We start from the raw sequence: 23,186 nt of genomic DNA, 5'->3' as shown, positions 1-23,186 counted from the left end.
CAAAAAAGTACACGAGTGGTTTCCACGGGCTAGCGGGAGGCCGAATCACGGTATGACTGCGAATTGGAATTGATAAATATTGAGGTTTTTTTAGAGGATAAAAATGTCCTGAAATTAGAGTGAGAGTATACCCCAAAATATATACCGGTTTGACAGAGGTTAGTGGAACGTGTCTTTTTACCTTTGCTACAAATATATCCACGCATGTGGTGAAGCAGACGGGCACAGTGATGAAGACTTCTTAGACAGAAGCGAACACCGTGGCGGAAAGAGCTGCTGGGCCTCGGGGCTCAGGACAACAGTCTTGGGGGGAGACAAAGTCAATTGGCACAGCATATTTCACAAGGAAAATATTCTACATCCTGCGTTGGTGAGTAGCGACTAGGGCTCTAAAAAGCTCATGATCAGCCCTCGAAGACGCAGACGTTGCTCTTTCCTATTGGTACTAGATTAATCGACGATTTTGAGATCAAGAGGATCTTACCCAGGACAGAGGATTCGGAGAGAAGCAGGCATGGGAATGGGAAACACTGGGAGGGAGGAGGTAGGTAAAAGTACGTTGAGGGGGACTGACATGGATAGATTGAAACAAAGTGTGCAGTGTCATTATCTGATCTGTAAACCTAAATCACAAGACGTTTTTTCTAAAAGTCCCTGAAATTAGACAGTGATTGTAGTGGGTTGAATGGTGGTCTCAAGAAGACATCCTATTCCCTAGACCAATGAAGGTGACCTTATTTAGAAAAAGGGTCCCCACAGATGGAATTAAAGTAAGCATATGAAAATGAAATAAATCTGCTGTTTCAAAGACCTGAACCAAAACTCACTGCCATTCACTCAATTCTGACTCACTGTGACCTCAAAGGACAGAATAGAAATGTCCCTTTGGGTTTCCCAAGCTATTAAATCACTAAGGTCCCAAGCTCCATCTTTCTCCCATGGAATCACCAGTGGAGGTGAACTGCTAACCGTATCTGGAGCAGCCCAACCCCTAACTCACTGGGTTACCAAGCCTCCTCAGAGTCCCCAAGTAAGCCCTAAAGTCCAATGTCTAGTATCTCGTCAGAGAAAAGGAGGGGGACTGGAGAGGGCAGAAGAAGACAAAATAATATGATCATGGAGGCAGAGATTCAAATGATGTGGCCACAAGCCAAGGAATGCATGGAGCCTCCAGAAGACAGAAAGCCAAAGAAGGCAATCTTCCCTAGAACTTCTGGAGACAGAGTAGCCTAAGGACAGCATGATTTTGGACTTCTGTCCTTCAAAATTCCAAAACAAATTTCTGCTGTTTTAACTGGACAAGTGTGTGTGTCAATTTGTTCCAGCTGGTAACACCTTTCTAGCCTGTGACTCTACACTATTGGGTGCATGCTTGGGATCCTTCTGTTTTGTTTCTAGATTAATTTCCTTGACTCCAAGTAAACTCAGCCCATCCCCCCCCCCCCAAGAAAAAGAGTGACGGCATAAAGAAGATTCCTATGCTCAGGAGCTTATAGTAAAGACAACTCTTAACTCCCTTTCCAAGTCAACCAGTAACAGCCTTTTAGCCAGAGGCTCGGCCCTGCTGCTCAGCAAGGACAGCCCTGGGGAGGATCTTCGGGGGTGAAATGGTGTCCACACCATCCTGTCGGTCACACTGAGAAGACAAGTTTTCCTAGGAATCTATCGGCCTTTCCTCCCAAGTGATCCCGGATCCGGAGGGCGCTGCATCAGTGTGGCGTTGTCCCCAGCACTGGAGGAGTTTTTGGTCGACCGAAGCATTAGAAAATGCCCCAATAGTGTGAGCATTAGCATAGAATCCTCTGAAGGGGGTCACTTAGACCTCCTTGGAGTGCCTGGGATTCTCTGTAACCTTGACCCTCCAAGTCTTCAAGCATGTTTGCAGTCAAAACCGCCTGGGAAAACATTGTCCCTGAGCCACCAGACCTTACCTCCACACGTCACTGCCTTTGGAAAACATGGAGGCACGGATCACCTCGGGTGCCATCCAAGCATACGTCCCTGCCGCGCTCATCTTGGTGGTTCGGTGCCACTCCCGAGCCAAGCCAAAGTCAGTGATCTTCAAAATCTTGTTGCTCAGGTCTCCATTCTCCACCTTCTGGAGGACCAATACTGGACAAGGAAAGGAATACAGAAGAAGTCAGGGAGTCTGCATCAATCACAGGGACATCGACAGCCCTCCTGCACGGGCAGATGGTAGCACCTCACCACATCCAGCCCTGTCCTTGTCATGTATCGGCACGATCGCTTGAAAACCTCATGCTAATCTTCTAGAGTAGGTACCCTTGCCAGCGCCTTCTACAGGTGAGGAAGCTGAGATCCAGAGTGATGAAACACATTTCCCACAGTCGTCCAACTAGAAAACCAGCGCTGGACCACTGGTGCGGCTGACTGGCTCCAGAGCCTGCTCTCTAAACCATGACAGCACATGACATACATACACACCCCCACACTGCGCTCACGCCCTGGGTGCCCTGAGCGATGACCCCTTAGAGACCACGGGGCAACACACAGAGAATGGTCCAGGTTTCAGACAGTCAAGCCTTTCCATGAACTTGCCCAAGTATTTTCCCTCAGCTCTTAAGAAAGAATGTCTTTCGGAGACAGAGAGTCCCCCTTAATCCAGGAACTCAGTGAACACTGATTAACCAACTGGGGTGATCAGAGCGCATGTACATGCTCACACCCATGATGTTCTCTGTGAACCTCCAAATGTTTGGCTGTATTTTATCACAATTAAAACAAAACAAAAAACACATCCTCGTGGGAGCTAATCACCATAAAAGGGGTATAATAAATTGCTTAACCGGCCAACCATTTCTTTTGAAAACCAGCATGCTGCGTCTGCTTGAAGACACCTGGGGGGAATGGCTCGCAATAGATTTCCCTAAAAATCAGCCACTGAGAACCTTAAGAAGCACAGGCAGTTCGACGCTGGCACTTGTGTCAGAACCCACTCAATGGCCACTGGCAGTGGTAGGTTCCCAAGGCCTTGTTCAAGTACAGGGTCACCTGGGAGCCATTGGGAATTCACAGAGTTTGATATATGTACAGCAGTTCTCTGGTCATTCCTGCCATTCAAGATTACATGAAGGGATGCAGAATGAGGAAAGACAGAAGAGCAGCTAGAAATATATCAACTAGCTCTGGGTAGGCCAGCAGTGACCACCACTTAGTTCTGAGTCCCGCTTGTCACTAAGTCCCTCCAGGGTGCTCCTGAACAGGCTTTGCCCACCCTTCGAGGCTCTTTGTTTACCCCCACCGAGGGGCTCTTGGGAAGTCTCTATCACTTCCTTGAGGTATCTGCAAGGAAGCCTGGAGGCACAGAGGTTAAGAACTCGACGGAAAGGTCAGAGGTTCAAACTCACCAGCCTCTCCACGGGGGAAAGGAAGTGGCAGTCTGCTTCTGTGCAGATCGACAGCCTTGGAAACCCGATGGGAGAGCTCGGCCCTATCCTACAGGGTTCCTATGAGCCAGACGCTCATAGAGGGGTGGAGCGGGCGGGGGGGTGGGATTGTAGGTGGGTCTTAGGGCAGGGTCCTTGGGCAGGTGTATACAACTGTATTCTCCTCTACCTGCCTGCAGAAATGGCCACCGGAATGTTCTATATTGAAAGAGCACAATCCAAAGATCTCTAGGTCCTCCGTGCGTCTCAAAATCTGCAATTGAGAGAGCACAAGCAGCTACAGAGCTGGAGGAGCCCTACGGGCATGGCGGTTACGTGTTGGGCAGCCAGCAGCAAGGTCACTGGCCACTCTGCAGCAGCAAGAAGAGGCTCTGTACTCCCGAAGAGTTACGTCTTGGGGACCCTCCTGGGCCATTCCACCCTGCCCTACATACAGGCTCACTCTGAGTCAGAACAGATCGATGCCGGTGAGTTTGCAGGTTGTTCAGTATGCACATGGAGGCAGAAAAGAAACCTTGCCAGCCACTCCCTGGTCCTCCTTCTTCACATCCTCTCCCAAGCCCTCTCTCCACTCCGGGTTTCCAGAATCCTGAATGGGTTTGGGTCTAGAATGCCTGGGTAGACTTAAAAACAAAACCTTTCTTCATGTCACCTAATAGCGAAGAGCTCTCTAGAACCCTCTCTGCCTTCTCCACCCTCCCCGCCCTGCTGAGATAACAGACAAGCAGGCACTCAGACTGCTGACAGGTGATGCTAAAGAAACCCCCACTCTCTATACAAAGACAACCGGCAGTTACTGGCCAACTCGCTCTGAGGTATCCTCAAGCTGAAGATTCAGGGAGAACCTTCGCCTGGCACAGCTAGTGGGCTTCAGTTACCCCAAACTGGTCACCCCACGCCCCCAGGTGGCTGGGACAAGGTAGTGGGCGGAAGATGGTAGGGACAGTTTCATATAAGGAACAAGATGAGCTTTTTAAGATTCTTCACTGGAGGGGAAGTTAACGAAATTTAGAGTTCATTAAGAAATGAATTTTTATGCACTGATGACATAAGAAAGTTTTTTTAAAGAAAGGGAGCAGCCACTAGGGAAACACAAATAAAATGATGATATACCATTAAGAGAGAGAGAGAGAGAGAGAGAGAGAGAGAGAGAGAGAGAGAGAGAGAGAGAGAGAGAAGCTTGTTAAATAACTCAACAGAGATGGCAGAAGGATGGAGCTGGGCAGGAATCAGCCCGGGAAATGCGTCTGCATTTGAATGCCTTCGACAGAGCCCTGGTGGTACAGGGTAAGCATCTGGCTGTGAACTGGAAGGGCAGTGTGGTGAACTGGCTGCGGCCATCTGCTTCCAAAAGGTTATCTGAATCCTATGGAGGAGTTTGACTCTGCCATAGGATCTCTGAGTTGGTCTTAATGTGAAGCAATGGGTTTGGGTTAGACAGTGAAGTTGTGGAGCAGCATCCCCTCTTGTCTGACACCCCAAACTGGCTGCAAACATTGACCAATAAGCTGAATCTCCAGGCATCTGGGTCATGAATCCCTGCCCTCAGCAAAGGGAAAGGTTGCAAGCAAGAGCCAGCCAGTAACCCTGGCAGATCGTATAAATTACTGATAATATCCAACTAGCTTCCCTCAAATCATCTCCAACCACCGCCAGCCCGTGTGTCAGAGAAGAGCGTGTCTCACAAGGTTCTCAACGGCTGCTCTTCCTCAAGTGGACGGCCAGGCTTTCTTCCCAAGGCCCCTCCGGGAAGCTCAAACCTGCGAGCTTGAGCCGGCACACGCTGGACCACGAACAAGGAGGAATGAAAACGATCAATGCCTTCGCACTGTCGTGTTGGTGAAGAGCACGGAATAGGCCACGGATGGAAGAAGTCCAGCCACGATGCTCCTTCGAAGTGAGGATGCCAAGGCTTGGTCTCACGGCCTTCGGACATGCTGCGGGTGGGGGGGTACAGACCAGTCCCTGGAAAATGACATCATGCTCAGAAAAGGAAGCCCCGCGGTGAGCTGGCAGGACTGACACAGGCTGCAACAACAGGCTGAAGCAGAAGGACAAACGTGAGGCCGGCCCCGACGGTGTTTTCTTCTGTGAGACCCGGGGCCGCTATGCGAGCGAGCCTGCTCTGCGCTCCTGCCAACCACCGAGCACCCGCGAGTCACGGCCACAAAAGGAGCACGGCGTTCTGTGAAAGCTTCGCACGGGAAAACACAGCGCGCAGCCAGGCCCCCGGCTCCGCTGGCTTGTGCCGAGTGGCGGGAAAAGGTTCATTCCTGGCAGCTGGCTTACCAACCCCACGGCCCTGAGCCCACTGGAAGGCTGCACCCCGACAACAGCTGAGGCCATCAGACATGGCTGGGCTTGACTGCTTTGGCAGATTTGAAAATCTGGCAGTTTTCGCACAGAGACTTGCATACCAACTTCAAGGTTGACAAGAAGGGGGGTCAGCACGAAAGCAAGGGAGGTGAGAGGCACAGGAGGCTGGAAGGTTGCCGAGTGGGAACTTGGGTGAGGGGGAGAGGCGGTGACCCACAGACGGGGAAGAGAAATCGAACGGGGTGGGAGAGGATAAGCTATTGGGGGTTCTTATTAGTAGTTCAAACTGGTGATTACAAAATTGATGATCTACAATGTTAAACCTTCAACTCGTTCACAAGTTTTAAAAGTTTTTTGAAATAAATCATTTTATTGAGGGCTCTTAGCACTCTTTTTTTTTGTTTTTTCTTTTTTTTTCTTAGCACTCTTATAACAATCTACACATCCACTGTGTCAAGCACGTTTGTACATTGGCTGCCATCATCCTTTCCACGACATCTTTCTACTTGCGCCCTTGATGTCAGCTCCTCTTTTTCCCCTCCCTCGCCACCCTCCCACCCTAATGAACCCTTGATAAATTATAAATTATTATTTTCATATCTTACACCAACTGCTTATCTCCCTTCACCCACATTCCTGTTGTTGAACTCCCTGTGAAGGGGGTGGTGGTGTTATACGTCAATCATTGCAATCGGTTCCCCATTTCTCCCCCAGATTTTTTTTAATGTTTGTTACCATCTGGGGATTGTAAAGTGAGAGTGAGAGTTTATTGTGTAAACCCCAACGTTCTTCTGGCCGTGAGAGGTTATTGTGTAATCCTCAGAGGTCTTGTGTGGGACAGAGGAGAAAATACTGCGAATAAAGAACAAGCCTAGGCCTAAGCCAGAGCAGAGTGAACAGAGAGGAGAGTTTGGATGAGTTCAGATGCATCTGACCCCTTGCTGCTAAGACCTGGTGACTGACCAGATCGAGGGGCTCTATGGATGAGGGAGACGTCGCCCGCACTGGTGCCCTCAGTGATAGGGAGAATCGTGGTGCCCCTGACGGGGAGGTTGAGAGAAAATGCCAGTTTCTGCTTCAGGTGTAATGGGTTTATGTTGACAAGAACAAGAGGTAATATGGAACAGAGAGGAAGAGGAAGAGCAACACTTGAACTCTCGGGCTCACCACTGTGAGACCCCGGACAGGCTTCATCCATCCTGCACCTCGATTCCTGCTTTCATAAAATGTAGACAAGGACACGAAGATTAAAGATGTAAGAATAAAGCATCTCACAGAGTGCCCGGTACATACAACATGCAATGGTTATTACTACGATAATGCCTACGTGTCTGTCAGGTAAGCGGAGGCCAGGACAAGATCTCAATGTACTGAGTTGGGAGGCATGGCAGTCCCTGATACACAGCAAGCAGGAAGTACATTTTTACAGCATGAATAAAGGAAGGTTAACTACTAAAGATAGGCATCTCCTCTCTATCATGTACCACGTAGCTGGCATGATGTTAAGAGGCTAAAATGAGGCAAGTCAAAAAGCGTTGTTCCCACGGTCCCAGTTGTCATCTGTGTACCTTTATTCCAAACTGCTTCGCTGCAGTTAGTGATGGCCCTAGACAAGGTCTCTCTGTAACAACCTTGTCTTAGTGTCACTAAGCCATCTTCATAACAAGATGCTCTTTGTGCCCTGCAGTCAGGGCTGATAACTCACTTTTAACAAAAAGCAAGAGGACATCTTCCCATATCACGGCAGCTTTCCATCAAGAGCTGGGCTGATAACGGAAAGGTCAGAGGTTCAAACTCTTAAGAAGTCTCTGTCTCTTCCTTGAGGTATCTGCAAGGAAGCCTGGAGGCACAGAGGTTAAGAACTCGATGGAAAGGTCAGAGGTTCAAACTCACCAGCCTCTCCACGGGGGAAAGGAAGTGGCCGTCTGCTTCTGTGCAGATCGACAGCCTTGGAAACTCTATGGGAGAGCTTGGCCCTGTCCTGCAGGATTCCTATGAGCCAGACGCTCATAGAGGGGGGAGCACATAGGCCAATACCTCCATTTTTGTGAATTAATATATTTACATACGTAGCCACCTATGTTTATACCTCTATCCATAGCTTTGACTCCTAGATCTTTCCTGTTTCCTTTTACCTTCCCCCTGCCCCACCATCACGCTCCCCTCCTGCCTCTGAGTAATTCCTCTCAGCTAAACTGCTGCTGCTCCAACACCCCCAGATCGCCATGTCCTCGTCGTTGTTGATTTTAATTCCCCAGTTGTTCCCTGTCTCTGGCGTTGTTTGCTCACTGCTCCCATCCCCTGCCTCCTCCTCCCCCGAAGTCCCTCGGAACTGTTGGTCTGCTTTCACCTTGAGCTTGCTTCCCGTGCCGATCTTATACAGGTAGGCAAACAAACAATGACGGAGACAAAACAAAATGAAAACTGAAGTTTGACTAAAAAGAGAGGGAAAAAAACGCAGCAAAAAACCCTGAAAAGCATAGATAATTCCAGGGGTGTCCACTGACCTTTATGACTATCTCCCTCAATCCTGGGGGTTTCCAGAAACTGCCTGTCCTAGCCTGAAATCTATTTTGGGGCTCCTCGGGGGCTCTGCAGCTTTGCTTTGCTCCCATTGCTGATCTGTTATTTGGTTCGCCCCACTGTGTGGGGTTCAGACCCCAGTATTGTCCTCCGCTGCGGTACGCTCTCGAGCTGTTGTCGGTCCTGCGGTCCTCTCTGTGCCTTAGCCTCACTTTTCTTTGCCTATCGGACACCAAGCATTCCTCCCACGGCATTTGGCATCTATGCTGGGTTTAATAATTCATAAGAATGGCCACACAGACCTCAGAAACAACATTCACAATTCAGGGCGCTGAGAAGGGGAGTTAACAGGCGACCACACGTCGGGACCAGTAATATAATAAGGATACAATCCCTGAGGTACAGCAACATCTCTCTTCTGCGAGCAGGCCTGGCTCTTTCTGGTCCTCAGCCACGGGGACCCTTCGCCTCTGCCTTTGTAGCCCAGGAAGCCTGCCAGTCCTGCTGCCTCAGTGCCACATCTCAGGAATGCGCCACAAATTCTGTCTCTTGATGCCCTTGCCTGGGCCTCTGGTCTCAGCCTGGCTCACTTCTCTGTCCCACAGTCTGTGTTACCACCGTCTCCGGTGCCGCTTCAGACAGAGATCTCAAACACGCTCTTCTGATGGTCCTAGGGCTTCCCTGTTTCCAAGATGGCGCTTACACACAGAGGAACCGCTTTGAGGGAGGTGTGGCCTTTGCCCGTTAGCAGATCCCACCCACAAAGAAACAAAGGTCCACACCTTCTACTAAGGTCAGGACTTAATTCCACCTAATCCTGTCAGTGTAACAAAGAACTCTCTCTAAAATGGAACCGTAGCTACAGGCATACAATCCTGAATGTAATGCATCGCAAAAGGAATTCTGGCTAGAAGGGCCAGTCATTGACTACATCTCAACTCTACAAATAAATAAAATGAAAGCAAAATAAATGTGATTAAACTTCAATACCTGCTAGTGCTTCAAGTTTGGGGCCTAAAGCCTGCTTTCAGGTCTGCAATTGAACTCACCTTCTAGTTCCACTTATCCACCATTTTAAGATCAAAAGGGCATCATGTACCCAAGGACCAAGTTCAGAGGGAAAGGAAAGAGGGACCGGGTAACACAGGGAAGAAGAGAGATAAGCAATGGTGCCCTGAAGGGATTTGGATGGATGAGATGAACCAAAATGCTTGTGACTTGTTGACTATAAAACTATGATCTAAAAAATAAAAAAAACCCAACAACTATGATCTGCTCCTCTCTAAACCTTTGTGTAACACACACACACACACACACACACACACACACACACACACACACACACACACACACATGCCCAATGGCACACAGTTATACTTTTACACAGGCAAGGTTGCCCTGAGACGTAATAATAACTTGATGACAAACTGGTTCAGCACCAAAAATAATTTTGATCATGTAGAAAAGTTGACAAGACAACCAAAAAGGGAGAAACTTTCTATGAGATTCAATGTTACTTCATGGCAAGCGCACACATCACCTCAAACAACCTCAGGGCACTCCCTCTGAAAAACATCCGATAGGAGAGATGAGTCAGGTGGGGCAGCCACAGAGGGCTTTGTGAGCATGACCCAGTACCAATTAGCAGTACCAATTAGCAGAAGCAGCTCTGGCACAGAACCTCACATAACTGACAGGCCTCTCCCATTAGGTCCAAATTGGTAGACTCAGTCTGGATGATTTATCACTTGGAAATTTCTTATTCATCTCCATTAGCACAAGGGCCCCAATTTGCTAAGTGCCCTGCTCTTTGGCACCAAAGGTTCCTTCCTTCAGATGATTCCATGCCATCTTCTCCCAACTGGGCAACTGGTTTGACTGTTGTGTTGATTTTTTTTTAGTTTGGTCTTTAAAGAAGAAAAAACGTCTATCGTCAAATGTATGATTCTCATGAAAATGAAACAACTCAGCCAAGCCTGTTACTCTTGGGTTGATTCCGACTCAGGGCAACGTCATGTGTTTCAGAATGGAACCGTCAATCTTACAGAAGTAGACCGATCACCATGCCTCTCTTCTAGAGGCAGCAATGGATGCATAGGAGAATGTATAAAACACACACGACTTAAAGAAAATAAGATGAAACCCAATCTGTCTTTCAGACGCTCCGTGCGCCCTTCCTCATGACATCCCTATCCATCTCTCTCCCCAAACTCCTCACATTCTCTAATCCATGCCTCTACTTCCCTCGTAATTTGACATGTATGTACACACACACACACACACACACACAAGCAAAGATGGTCTAATTTTAAAAACCGAGTGGCGAGCACAGATGCAGCTGTGCACTTTAGGTTCGCAGTACTGCCATAACAGATTACTGTATGCCGCACTGGGGCCAGAAGTCTGAAGTACAAGTGTCAGTAGAACCATGCTCCCTCCAACACTCCAGTGAAGAATCCTTCCTTCTGCTACCGGAGTGGGAGCTCACTCCGTTTTGAGCCTCTACGTAAATCCAGCCTCACTGAGTACTTTCTAACCATTAACTGGGGGTATTAAGAGGTTTGCCCTCATGCAGTTTCGCTCTATCTCAGAGACTTCTTTAGGCCTGCTCTTAAGGGAAACTGGGGTACCATGAGCACACGGTCATGAGTCACACCTAACCAAGGTGATCAGAGAGCCCAGGACCAATCCTGTCAGACTTTCTAATCAACAGCAGTGTATGTAAGAGAAGCAGGGTTCCTTAAAGGATCTGCCACCAATCATGTTTCATGTTCTACTTTCCTCTGTGTCTTATTCTTAGCAACCACCACTCAAATGTCAGGCTGTGATGCTGAAAGCTCCACCACCAGTATTCCAAGTACCTGCAGGGCCACTCTTAGTGGGCAGAGCTAGCACTTTCCAGACTAAGGAGAGGCTCAAAACAAGAAATAGGTGTCCCACTGAATGGCAGATGAACCCCACTGGTGGGAAAACACTCAAAATACAACTGAGAAGGAGCTACCTCCACAAAGTAGATTCAGCTTAATGACATGGACGGAGTAAAGCTTTGGGGATCACCATTGACTGACAGGACACACCTCAAACTGGGGTTAAAAATAGCTGCAAGGAGGAAATCATGCTACATGAAGTAAGTCAAGCACAAAAGGACAAGTGCAACATGAGTCCACTGAGGTAAGCTTTTTAAAAAATGCAAAAGGAGGCGTAGCCACCTCCGCCCGAGCCGCGCTCGCGTCCCCTGTTCAAGTCCGCCCCTCTACCGAACCGAGGCGGGAAGCGGGAGCCTTAGTGCACTAGCTGGACCCCCATTTTCCGAAAAGGCGTTTTTTTCAACCCCTAAGTCAAACAGTGTAGACTTGATCCAAGAACCGATTTCTACATTGTTAATTCCCAGATTACCCGATTACTTGCCCAGGAATTGTACGAATCCTCAGGGATTTGGGCTGCTTGTTGATGTCAGGAATTCAGACTCAATAGGGTAGAAGGCTGTGAGCTCATTCTCGTCACATGGTCAACATCCAAAGAGGAAAAAAGTCCCAAACCTATTGCCATGAGTCAATTCTAACTCAAAAGGGCCCTACAGAGCCCTGGTGATACAGTGGTTACACACTGGTCTGCTGATGCAAAGTCCGCAGTTCAAAAACACCAGTCAATCTGGGGGAGAAAGATGAGGTTTTCTTTTCTTTTATTTCTGTAGAGATTTATTCTCGCCCCCAGTAAAATGATCTTTTGAAAAAGTGAGAGTAGTGTTACAGCTCTTTTAGAATTTGTCTAGTTTTCTGTTTTTCAGAAATCCCCCCAAAAAATAAAATAAAAAAGAATTAAAGAAAAAGTTATATATATATATATATATATATATATATATATATAAAATTTGTCCCAGTCTCAGAAACAGGCAGTTCTACCCTGTCCTAGGAGGTCACTAATAAAAAATTTAAAAAAATGCAAAAGGGGCATAGGGAAAAAGCTACTGCATACAAACATACCTGGGGTGAGGACCAGATAAAATACAGGGATACACATGGTAGACAACTAAAAAGGAGGTGGGGAAAGGGAAAAAAAAATAATAAAAAGAAATGGGTAGCGGGGACACAGGGCACTAACCCACCCAAGGGGAGGTTATTGGTTACATCTCCACAGGGAGAGGGACCAGACTTCAAATCAGTGCTCCAAGATGTGAATGCAACATGCCAGCATGGAGTAGGGAACCAGTGGAGAGGTATGGGGGGCTGGCCCTAAGCCCAAATACTAAGTGGATGCCTCCCCTCCACCCTAGAAGAATTCATTTCAAAAGACGGCATTGAATCTGCAGCTCCGGGAGAGGGACATATCTGATCAGAGCACACAGGAGCAGATGAAAGGGGAGGAGGAGACAGTGGAGCACATCCTGGCCCACCAGGCCTTGAGGACAATGATTCCAATTAGAGCAGCCAGTCCATAGAGGACCACATGGCCAGCCCCACTATGAGACATGACGCCCCTCACTGACCCATAGCCCTACAGGGGACAACACCGGAGACAAAGTGTGGGAATTGCACCCGATCTGATCCTGCCACACCAAGGCAAAACACTGAATGGGTGCAACAGAAAAGCAAGGGAATGGAGCGGCAAGGACCCCAGGGAATGCTGAAGGTGGACTTTGGGGCCTGGGCATGGTGCCCCAACAGACTGGACTGGAAAACACTCCTAAAGGCTAACAAACGATCCTTGAACTAACTACAAGCTTTTCTTTCTTGCTGTGTTTTGGTTTTTTTTGTCATTGGTTTGTTGTTTTGTTGTATACTGTTGGTTGGTTGTGCTCTGTTTTGTTTTTGTGCATGTTATTATCTCCACAGGTCTGTCTAAATAAGATAGGCTGGATGAACAATCTGGAGGAGAAAACAACAGACTGACAATTCCGGGGGACATGGGATAGGGGGAGGTGGGGGGAAAGGAAGTGGTGTTAATAAACTCAGGGACAAGGGAACAACAAGTGATCCAAATTGGTGGTGAGGTGGGTGTGGGAGGCCTGGTAGGGCATGATCAAGGGTAATATAACCAAGAGGGATTGCTGAAACCCTGGTGGGAACTGAGCATGATAGTGGGACAGGAGGAAAGTCAAGGGAAATAGAGGAAAGAGCTGGGAGGCAAAGGGCATTTATAGAGGTCTAGATAAAGACATGTACATATGCAAATATATTTATATATGAGGATGGAAATAGATCTATGTGCCTACATTTATAGGTTTAGTATTAAGGTAGTAAAAGGACATTGGGCCTCCATTTAAGTACTCCCTTAATGCAAGAATACTTTCTTCTATTAAATTGGCATTCTATGATGTTCACCTCCCGACACAACTGCTGAAGACAAAGCGGGTGAATAAGCAAATGTGGTGAAGAAAGCTGATGGTGCCCGGCTATCAAAAGATATAGTGTCTGGGCAAATCTTACCATAGTGAATGGGGGGGTTGTGCGGAATTCTACCTTGCAAGTCTGGCTAGACCAGAGGATGTACACTAGCACAGATAGGAACTGGAAACACAGGGAATCCAGGACAGATGATCCCTTCAGGACCAGTGGTGTCAGTGGCGATACTGGGAGTGTAGAGGGAGAGTGGATTGGAAAGGGGGAACCGATTACAAAGATCTACATGTGACCTCCTCCCTGGGGGAGGGACAACAGAAAAGAGGGTAAAGGGAGATGTCAGACAGGGCAAGATATGACAAAATAATAATTTATAAATTATCAAGGGTTCATGAGGGAGTGGGGAGCAGGGAGGGAGGGGAAAAAATGAGGACCTGATACCAGGGGCTTAAGTGGAGAGCAAATGTTTTGAGAATGATGAGGGCAATGAATGTACAAATATGCATTACACAATTGATGTATGTATGGACTGTGACAAAAGAGTTGTATGAGCCCCTAATAAAACGATTTTAAAAATAGCTGCAAGAATCCATTAATAAGTGGGAAAAGATATGTACTAAGCATGAATCTAGAAAAGTAGAAGCTGTCAAAATAAAACGGAATGCATAAAAATCATTACATTGGGCATAAAGAAGCTGAAGTGGATGACGATTGGCCATTTGGAATCAAGCTATAGTATAGGTTTACTCTGATGTTAATGTGACCCAAGTTATTTTACCTAATGTGGTCAGGAATGCAGTTAGCCCAAGGAACTTGACTTTTTGCAGTTTCTATGAAATCTTTATAACTCATTCCATTGCTCAAAGACAACGAGGTTGGATATCACCCAGAATGGCCAGACAATTGTCAGATTCTTGCCTGGTTTACCTGTTAGTAATTGAAAAAGCTCAACCCTGCTATCTCGTCAACAGAGACATCCTGAGATGTCTAAGACAAAGACTAAAAGAACCTCATTGTGCTCCCTGCTTATCCATGGTCAACCGTTGTTTCCTAAGGTTCCCCTCAGCCCGAGTGCATGTAAAACACCTGCAGTGACTCCCAGGAGGGTTCATAAAAGGTGCCTATTTTCCCCGTATCCTGATTGCACACAGGTCACCACTAAGACGGTATGCTTGCAGTTGGCCTCCTCACTGGAGTCTCCTTTTAACCTAAACTTCTATTTCCTTCTCTATCTTGGAATTAATGGATTGGCTCAGCTTCTCCTGGATAAGAACTCTTGTTAGAGGTCACACTAATGACAAATTCTAGAGGTATGGTGGGCACTGGCATTCATAGTTCAAAAAATATATTTCAAGATCTACCTGGGAGTACAAAGCTATCTGTGACAGCCTATCTATATTCATAGCACAACGCCTACAAGGAAGACTGATACAACTACTATTCAAATGAAGCCACCCACCATTCATTACAGCTAGAGAGGAAGACGGCAAGGAATTCTACCAACTTCTTCAGCCTGAAAATGCTGCAACAAGCAATCACGGTGTGCTGATAATCACCGGGGTTGGGTGAGAATGTTAGAATCAATAAACAAGAACCAGTGGTTTGAAAATACGACCTTGGTGATCGCAGAGAAGCTGGTGATCACACGATGGACTTTTTTAAGGTCAATGACTCCTTCACTGCTGACACCTTCTCAGCAACATAAACGGTGACTATAACACGTGAGCCTCACCAGGCAGAATGTACAACCATCCAATGGACTACATCCACGGGAGGACACAACGGAGAAGCTCAATAGCATCAGACAAAACAAGGCCCCGGAGCTGACTGCCAGAGACCGTCAGCTCATATGCAAGTTCAATTGGAAGCTGAAAAAATATGAAAACAAGCCCACAAAAGCCCAAACATAAGCTTGAATATATCCCAACAGAATGTAGAGACCAAAATGGATGTCAGAAGAGACTCTAAAACTCGCCTTGAAGAGAGAAGCTAAACTGAAGTAAAGGAACGATCAAGTAAAAGAGCCGACCAGACATGGCCAAAGGGTAGCTTGAGATAACAAAACAAAACACTTAATAAAATATGCAAAGACTTGGAGTTTGCCAAACAGGAAGAACATGCTTAGCATGTTCCAAGGTGGAAAACTCAAGACAACATTCAAGCCATTGATTCAAATACTGAAGGATTCTATGAGCAAAATATTGAATGAGAGCAGAAGCAACACAGGACACAGCCAACCATCAAAACAGCATGGTACTGGCACCACAACGGATGATAGACCATGCAACAGAACTGAGAGCTCAGAGGTACAGCCATCCACCTACAGAGGGCACATCTCTGAGAAGGGGCCAGAAAACACTACATGGATAAGAGGTAGTCTCTCTAACAAATGGTACTGGCAAAACATTTGCAGAAGAATGAAACAGGGCTCATACCTCACTCCATATACATAAAAAAAAAATCCAAGATAGACTCAAGACCTAAATGTAAAATCCAGAACTGTAAAGATCACCAATGAAATGGTAAGGGCAAAGTTAGGGGCCTAACTTCAAGGCATGAATATATTATTAAACATAACACACACAGAGAGAAGGCAAAAATAGATGGCTGGGACCTCAGATATATTAGACACTTATGTGCGTCAAAATATTTCCCAAAAGAGCAAAAAGAGAGTCCACACACAGGAAAATTTGGCAATGCCTTATCAGACAAGAGACTAATCTGAAAGATTTATATTCCACACCTCACCAAGGAAATGACGAATAATCCAATTTTTAAAATGGGCAGAGGACAAGAACAGACACTTCATCAAAGACATTCAGGCAGCCAACAACCTAGGAAGAAATGTTCATGATCATGAGCTATTATAGAGATGCAAATCAAAGCACAGTGAGGTATCACCTCACTCCGGCATTAATATCAATAGTAAAGTTAAAAAGCAAAACAAAACAAAAAAACTGATAACGCCAAATGCTGATGAAGGTGCAGAGAACTTGGAACCCTCATGCACTGCTGATGGAATGCTCAAATGGTGTGAGCACTGCTGAAAGCCGTATGCCACTTCCTCAAGAGGCGAACACAGAAAGACCGTAGGACCAGCAAGTTCTCTACTAGGAAGCTAGCCTAGAGCAGAAGTCCTCAAACTGTGGCCCGCGGGCCACATGCGGCCCACCAAGGACAGTTTTCTGGCCCGCCGAGTGTTTTTGCCCGTTTGCTTTTTACTTCAAAATAAGATATGTGCAGTGTGCATAGGAAGTTGTTCATAGTTCCTTTTTAAACTATAGTCCGGCCCTCCAACAGGTCTGAGGGACAGTGATCTGGTCCCCTGTTTAAAAAGTTTGAGGACTCCTGGTCTAGAGATCTAAGAGCAGTCACAGATAGATGCAGACCCATGCCCACCAGAGCACTCTTCACAACCGCAAAGAAATGAAACCACATTAAACGCCCATCAGTGGGAGAACAGATAAACTTGGTACATGCACATAATGAAATGCTACCCAGCGTCAAAGAAGATCGATGAATCAGTGAAACAAGCTATAACATGGATGAACCTCTGAGATTAGTCAATCACAAAAGGACAAATGTGAGATTACTATCAGGAAAAGGTTTTCACAATAAAAGAAACCTACTTTGAAAGTTACCAGAGGTAGGAGGGAAAGTCACTGGCTAGAGGATAGGCAGGCATCCATTCAGGGGAAGGCAGTATACACTAAGCGGGAGGTCAGTAAAAATGACAGGAATAGGGCAAGATGCCGGGAGGTTTGCAAGAGTTAAAGGTGATAGAGGCCAAGGCTGTTCTATGCACAATCCTGCAGTTGTGAGGAAGAAGGGGCATGTTCACAAATGCAGAGAGTTTACAGGATATTTGTATATGTGCATTTAATGCGAGCAAATGTATTCATGAGTGTGGTGGAGCATTTAGGGGACAGGGTTATGAAAACTTCTTACATATACCCTAACTCTTGAGTAAATAACGTGGTGGGCCTGCATGGTCACAACCATATCCTCAAGGGCCATCAAGGTCAAGAGGCATAACATAGCTCATAAAGGCAATGTCTACATCCTATTTGGGGGAGTAGTGACTGTGGTCTTAAAAGAGCCTGGACCGAAGGTACAACTGCTGGTCTCTCCCCGTCCAGGAGAAGAATGACAACAAATAGAAAGACATTTGGAAACAATTAGTCCAAAGGACTAATGGATCAGGCACACATCAGCCTCTGCAACGTTGAGGCCAGACTAGCTGGTGCCTGGGTACCACCATCAACTGCTCTGAAAAGGACCACCTCAGAACGTCCGAACTAGAGGGAGGGAGGAAAGTAAAACAAAACTCAAAATCATGAAGGAGACTAGGCTTCAGGGCTGGACAGACTGGTGGAGCTTCCAGGCCTGTTGTCCTAAGTTCTCCTCTGCACGTGGAACTAAACTCACCCTTGGGTTAGAGTAAGCAACAATTTAAATTTTACAAAGCATTAATCCAAGGACAAAACTGGGAAGAAGGGAGGCTGGGGGAACAGAAAACACAAGGAAGAAGTGGGATACGTAATGGCATCCTGAAAGGCTGGCAATGATGAGTTCAAACAAAATAAGGATAAACTGTTGAATGTTAAACTGATCCGCTGCTCTCCGTAAACCTTCACCCAATTCACAATTTAAAAGCTGAAAGGGAAAAAGAAGAAGATGGAAGAAATACACAGAATCATGCACCAAAAAGAACTGGTGGACATTCCGCCATTCTAAGAAGCAGCATATGATCAAGAGTCAAGGGTAATGAAGGAAAAATTCCAAACTGAAATGAAGACATTAGCAAAAACAACAAGAACAAAAAAAGATTCTCAAATGGACAGGATACCAATTAAAATGTTTCAAATAAGTGATGCAACATTGAAAGCACTCATAAGTCCATGTCCAGAAATTTGGAAGACAGCTACTCAGAAAACCAACTCTGATTCATATTTGTGTCCATTACAAAGAAAAATGACCCAATAAAATTAAAATTATGAAACACAATCATTAATATCCCCCACACCAAAAACCCTCCTTGCCACGGAGTCATTTCCAACTCATAGTAACCCTACATGAGAGAGCAGAAGTGTCCCCATAAGTTTCTGTGACTGCAAATTTTTATGGGACTCGGAAACCTCACCTTTTTCTTGAGAAGTAGCTGTTGGTTTCGAACTACTAACCCTGTAGTTAGTAGCCCAAGTCATAACCCACACCATCACCAAGGCGCAATCAAAATCTCGCTGAAGATAATTAACAAACACTTATAGCAGCACAGAGAGGGAGCTGCATAAATCCAAGATGGATTCAGGACAGGAAATGAGGGATTATATTGTTGATGGATCTTGGCTGCAAGCAGAGAATGCCAGGAAGATGCTTACTTGTGCAGAGACATTTGACTGCGTAGATCATATCAAACTATGGACAACATTACACAGATATGGAAATCCAGAACACTTCAAGAGCAGTTGTTCTAACGGAACAAAGGATAGTGCATGGTTTACAGTCATGATAGGTGTGTGTCAGGGCTGTATTCTTTCAGGAAACTTACTCAGTCTGGATACTGAGCAAACAACAGGAAATGGGACTATATGAAGAAGAACACAGCACTGTGATTGGGAAAGGCTCATCACCAATCTTCCATACACCGACGATACGACCTTTCCTGCTGAAAGTAAGAAGACCTGATGCACTTACTAACGAAAATCAAAGAAAACAGTCTTCGTTACGGATTACCACTCAATGGGAAAAACCCCAAATCCTCACAAGTGGACCAAAAGACAACAGAATGATAAAGGGGAAAAGGACAAAGTTGTCAAGGATTTGATTTTACTTGGACCCGTAATCAACACTCACAGGAGCACCGATCAAGAAATCAGACAATGTACTGCAGGAGAGCTACCTCCAGGACTAAGATGTGTGCCTGATCCCAGCCAGGGGACAGTCACCTGCATGTGAAAGGTGGACAACTGTGGCCCAAGTGAACTATTTCGCAGGGCTTGTGTATGCGGAATCCTTGCAATTCCCCCAAATGGCTGGGCAGGAGGAGTATGCAAATAAGGTGTAGGAGACTCTAATGTGCAATATTGACATTCCAATAGGTATAACGTGATGCATAACATCAGAAGCACCGGGGCAATCCCACAACCATCAAGAAAGACTAGAAGCGGAACTAGCCTAGAGCAGGCGTCCTCAAACCATGGCCCGCGGGCCACATGCGGCCCACAGAGGACATTTATCAGCTGGGTATTTCTGCCCCGTTTGTTTTTTCACTTCCAAATAAGATATGTGCAGTGTGCATAGGAATTTGTTCGTAGTTTTTTTAAAATTAAAGTCCGGCTCTCCAACGGGTCTGAGGGACAGTGAACTGGCCCCTGTTTAAAAAGTGTGAGGGCCCCTGGACTAGAGCTCAGTAACAGAGAGAAACCATGTGACACCGCAGTGGGCTTCCTGGCCTCCAGACAAGCTGGCTTGCAGAATGAAGCGTCTTTTGCACATTTTTTCTTTCTTTCAAAAAAATCATTTTATTGGGGGCTCATACAACTCTTATCACAATCCACACATATATCCATTGTGTCAAGCACATTTGTACATTTGCTGCCACTGTCATTCTCAAAACATTTTCTTTCTACTAGAGTCCCTGGTATCAGCTCATTTCCCCCTCCCTCCCCCACAATAATTTATAAATTATTATTTTTTCATGTCTTACACTGACCAATGTCTGCCTTCACCCACTTTTCTGTTGTCCGTCCCCCAGGGAGGGGGTTATATGTAGATCATTGTGATCAGTTCCCTCTTTCTACTCCACCTTCTCCTTCCCCTCCTGGTATCACTAATCTCATTGGTCCTGAGGGGTTTATCTGTCCTGGATTCCCTGTGCTTCCAGTTCTTATCGGTACCAGTATACATCCTCTGGTCTAGCCAGATTTGTAAGGTAGAATTCGGATCATGATAGTGGGGGGTGGGGGGAAGCATGAAAGAACTAGAGGAAAGTTATGTTTCATCATTGCTATACTGTACCCTGACTGGCTGTCTCCTCCCCACGACCCTTCTGTAAGGGGGTGTCCAGTTGCCTATAGATGGGCTTTGGGTCTCCATTCTGCACCCTCCCTCATTCACAATGATATGATTTTTTGTTCTGATGATGCCTGATCCCTGATCCCTTTGACACCTTGTGATCACACAGGTTAGTATGCTTCTTCCACAGGGGCTTTGCTGCTTCTCAACTAGATGCTGTTTGTTTATCTTCAAGCTTTTAAGACCCCAGTCGCTATATCTTTGATAGCTGGGCACCATCAGCTTTCTTCACCACATTTGCTATGCACCCATTTGTCTTCAGTGATTGTGTCAGGAAGGTGAGCATCATGGAATGCCAGTTTAATAGAACAAAATGTTCTTCCATTGAGGGAGTACTTTGGACATTTTCCAATGCTACAGGAGCCTTGTACCTCTCTAGCAGAGTAGACAGCACGGGGCTACTTGGCTGAGGGCTAGAGAAAGGTACACTGAGAAGAAAACACTGAACTGTGGACAGAAGCATATCCCTGCAATTCCTGATCCTGACTTGCTGCAACCTGTTAGCTTCCCTGTCAAAGCCCGTAATTGTGAGTACAGCATTGCCTGTAGTTCTGTGCGGCTGCTGCGAAGAATTATCACACCTAGCACAGAAGTTGAGTGCTGGGCCAGGGACAGTGGGGTCAGAACAGGGTAGAGGGATGACCGGTGGAGTCAAGTCAGACATCTGCCTCACAGGAATCACCCTTGGGCGGAAGTCGAGCTGGATTCTCCTTTCTCCTTGTGTGGTTAGAGGGGGTCAGACAAAGCCTCCCAATCATTTCCTCAGCAGAGAAGAAGACCAGAGGAGAGCGGATGCATTTGAATGATGTTGGCAAAGAATACAGAAGTACCATGGAGTGTCCCCAAAACAAGCAACTCTGACTTGGAGGGAGGGCAACCAGAAGGGTCCTTAGAAGCGAGGATGGCAGACCTGCCTGACCTTTGGGCTAGTAGTCTTCATCTCCTGTCCTTTGGACATGTGATCAAGTGAGGGCTGTCCCTGGGAAAGACATCATGCTTGAATGCTTGATACAGTAGAAGGTCACAATGAAAATGAGAAGGCCCTTCAGCGTGGGGGACTGACACAGCGGCGACAACAGAGGGCTCAAACATAGCAACAGTTGTGAGGACGATGCGGCACCGGATGGCGTTTCATCCTGCTGTGCATCGGGGTTGGTAGCTATGGGGTGGAGCTGACTCAAAAGCACCCAACCACACAGTCATGTGGCCGTGAGTCCTTTGAACACAATTATGGTCTCCTGCGGGTGGTCTCCTTCATGCAGATAACGAGTCTTTGTCTTGGTTTTGCCCTGAGGGCCCGGTCACTAGCTTGGCAGCTCCACGGGAGAAAGATGCGACAGTCTGCTTCTGTGGAGACGAGAGCCTTGAGACCCCAGCCCCCACCCCCCATAGCTCAGTCATGTCAAGCAGTGTTTACAATCGCTACCACTGGGACAGCTCTGCTCCGTCCTGTAGGGCCATGACAAGTTGGAATCAAATTGACACGATGGCAATGGGTTTTGTTTCGTTTTCTTTTAGTGAGCAGATCTGGGTAAGCCTTGGCATGCGTAGCTGAGGTCATTCCTTCTGGGCTGGTCAGCTCCCGACTCTTGACAGGGAAACAGAGGTCTGGCTGCCCGCAGCTGGCAGTCCAATCAGGTCAAAGGATGGGTGGTCCTTGCATACAAGTTTCTGTATGTAAACAGTTACCAAAACCACATCCTTCTTTATATTCATACCCTTTACTGTACCCGGTGCCTGCTAGTCCACAAACTCTCTCACTTCCCTTTCCCAGAAGGAAAGGCAGTCAGTCCGGTGACTTCCAGAACGAGAAGGGATCCATGAGAACCAAGTGCATTTCACGCCAGTCTGACCCAATCCTTTTTACAGTAACGATCCCCTGCACCCGGTTCTGTCAGGGGCCATGCTTTTTTTTTTTTTTTGGGGGGGGGGGCTGTGTGGTATAAAGGTTCTCTGCCGTGCAGCTTAGAATTACCTGTGTCTTGAATTCCTTTCAATGACCACACCTCCACCTGCTTTCCAGCGTCCTACTCTCTGCTGCCACTGTGTCCTTGGGAGTCTGCTGCAGCTTTAGCAGGGTTTAGGGAGGCAGCAATGCCGATGAAGCCTTTGTATGCGGTCAACCTGCTGTCCTAGGCTGGAACCCTGCCTTCCGTTTTGTTTGTTTTCTTGGGGGATGGAGAAGAACAGGAAGATCATCTGTATCCAAAGACCCCCTGCCAAGACTCCCAGTTCTGCTGGGGTGGGCTCTCCCATCTCTTTCAGGAGAGGGCGGAGGGACAGAGGAGTGCACACTGGTACCTTTGCGGTTCCCGCGGAAGCCCAAAGTTCAACCTCCACATCTGGATCCCAGTTCTCTCCCCCTCAACAAGAACCTTTTCATCTCTGAGCTTCAGCCTGGCAGAAGACCAACCATGGACGGAGGTCCCAGAATGTCTGGGTCCTGCCTCCTCCAGCTACGTGATCATCACCAGGCCCCCCCACTGCCTCACCTCTGACATTCGGGGAGCCTACAATTCCCTAA

At 46.9% G+C, this 23,186-nt stretch overlaps 1 protein-coding gene and 1 pseudogene across 2 annotated transcripts in view; one reads left to right on the top strand and one right to left on the bottom strand.

Annotated features, from left to right (window-relative positions):
* The window catches only part of MAP3K9 (mitogen-activated protein kinase kinase kinase 9), a 94,949-nt gene that overhangs the window by 29,399 nt on the left and 42,364 nt on the right, over positions 1-23,186 (bottom strand). For both annotated transcript variants that reach the window (XM_075531030.1, XM_075531031.1), the window contains exon 3: positions 1,932-2,112. In XM_075531030.1, the coding sequence (XP_075387145.1) occupies positions 1,932-2,112 (181 nt within the window). The remainder of the gene's footprint in view (positions 1-1,931; positions 2,113-23,186) is intronic.
* LOC142427063 (U7 small nuclear RNA) lies at positions 11,988-12,042 on the top strand (annotated as a pseudogene).

The sequence above is a fragment of the Tenrec ecaudatus genome, chromosome 14 (genome assembly GCF_050624435.1).
Source record: "Tenrec ecaudatus isolate mTenEca1 chromosome 14, mTenEca1.hap1, whole genome shotgun sequence".
NCBI classification, from domain to species: Eukaryota; Metazoa; Chordata; class Mammalia; order Afrosoricida; family Tenrecidae; genus Tenrec; species Tenrec ecaudatus.
The sequence above is the reverse complement of the archived record's forward strand: the minus strand, read 5'-3'. Positions and strand labels throughout refer to the sequence as shown.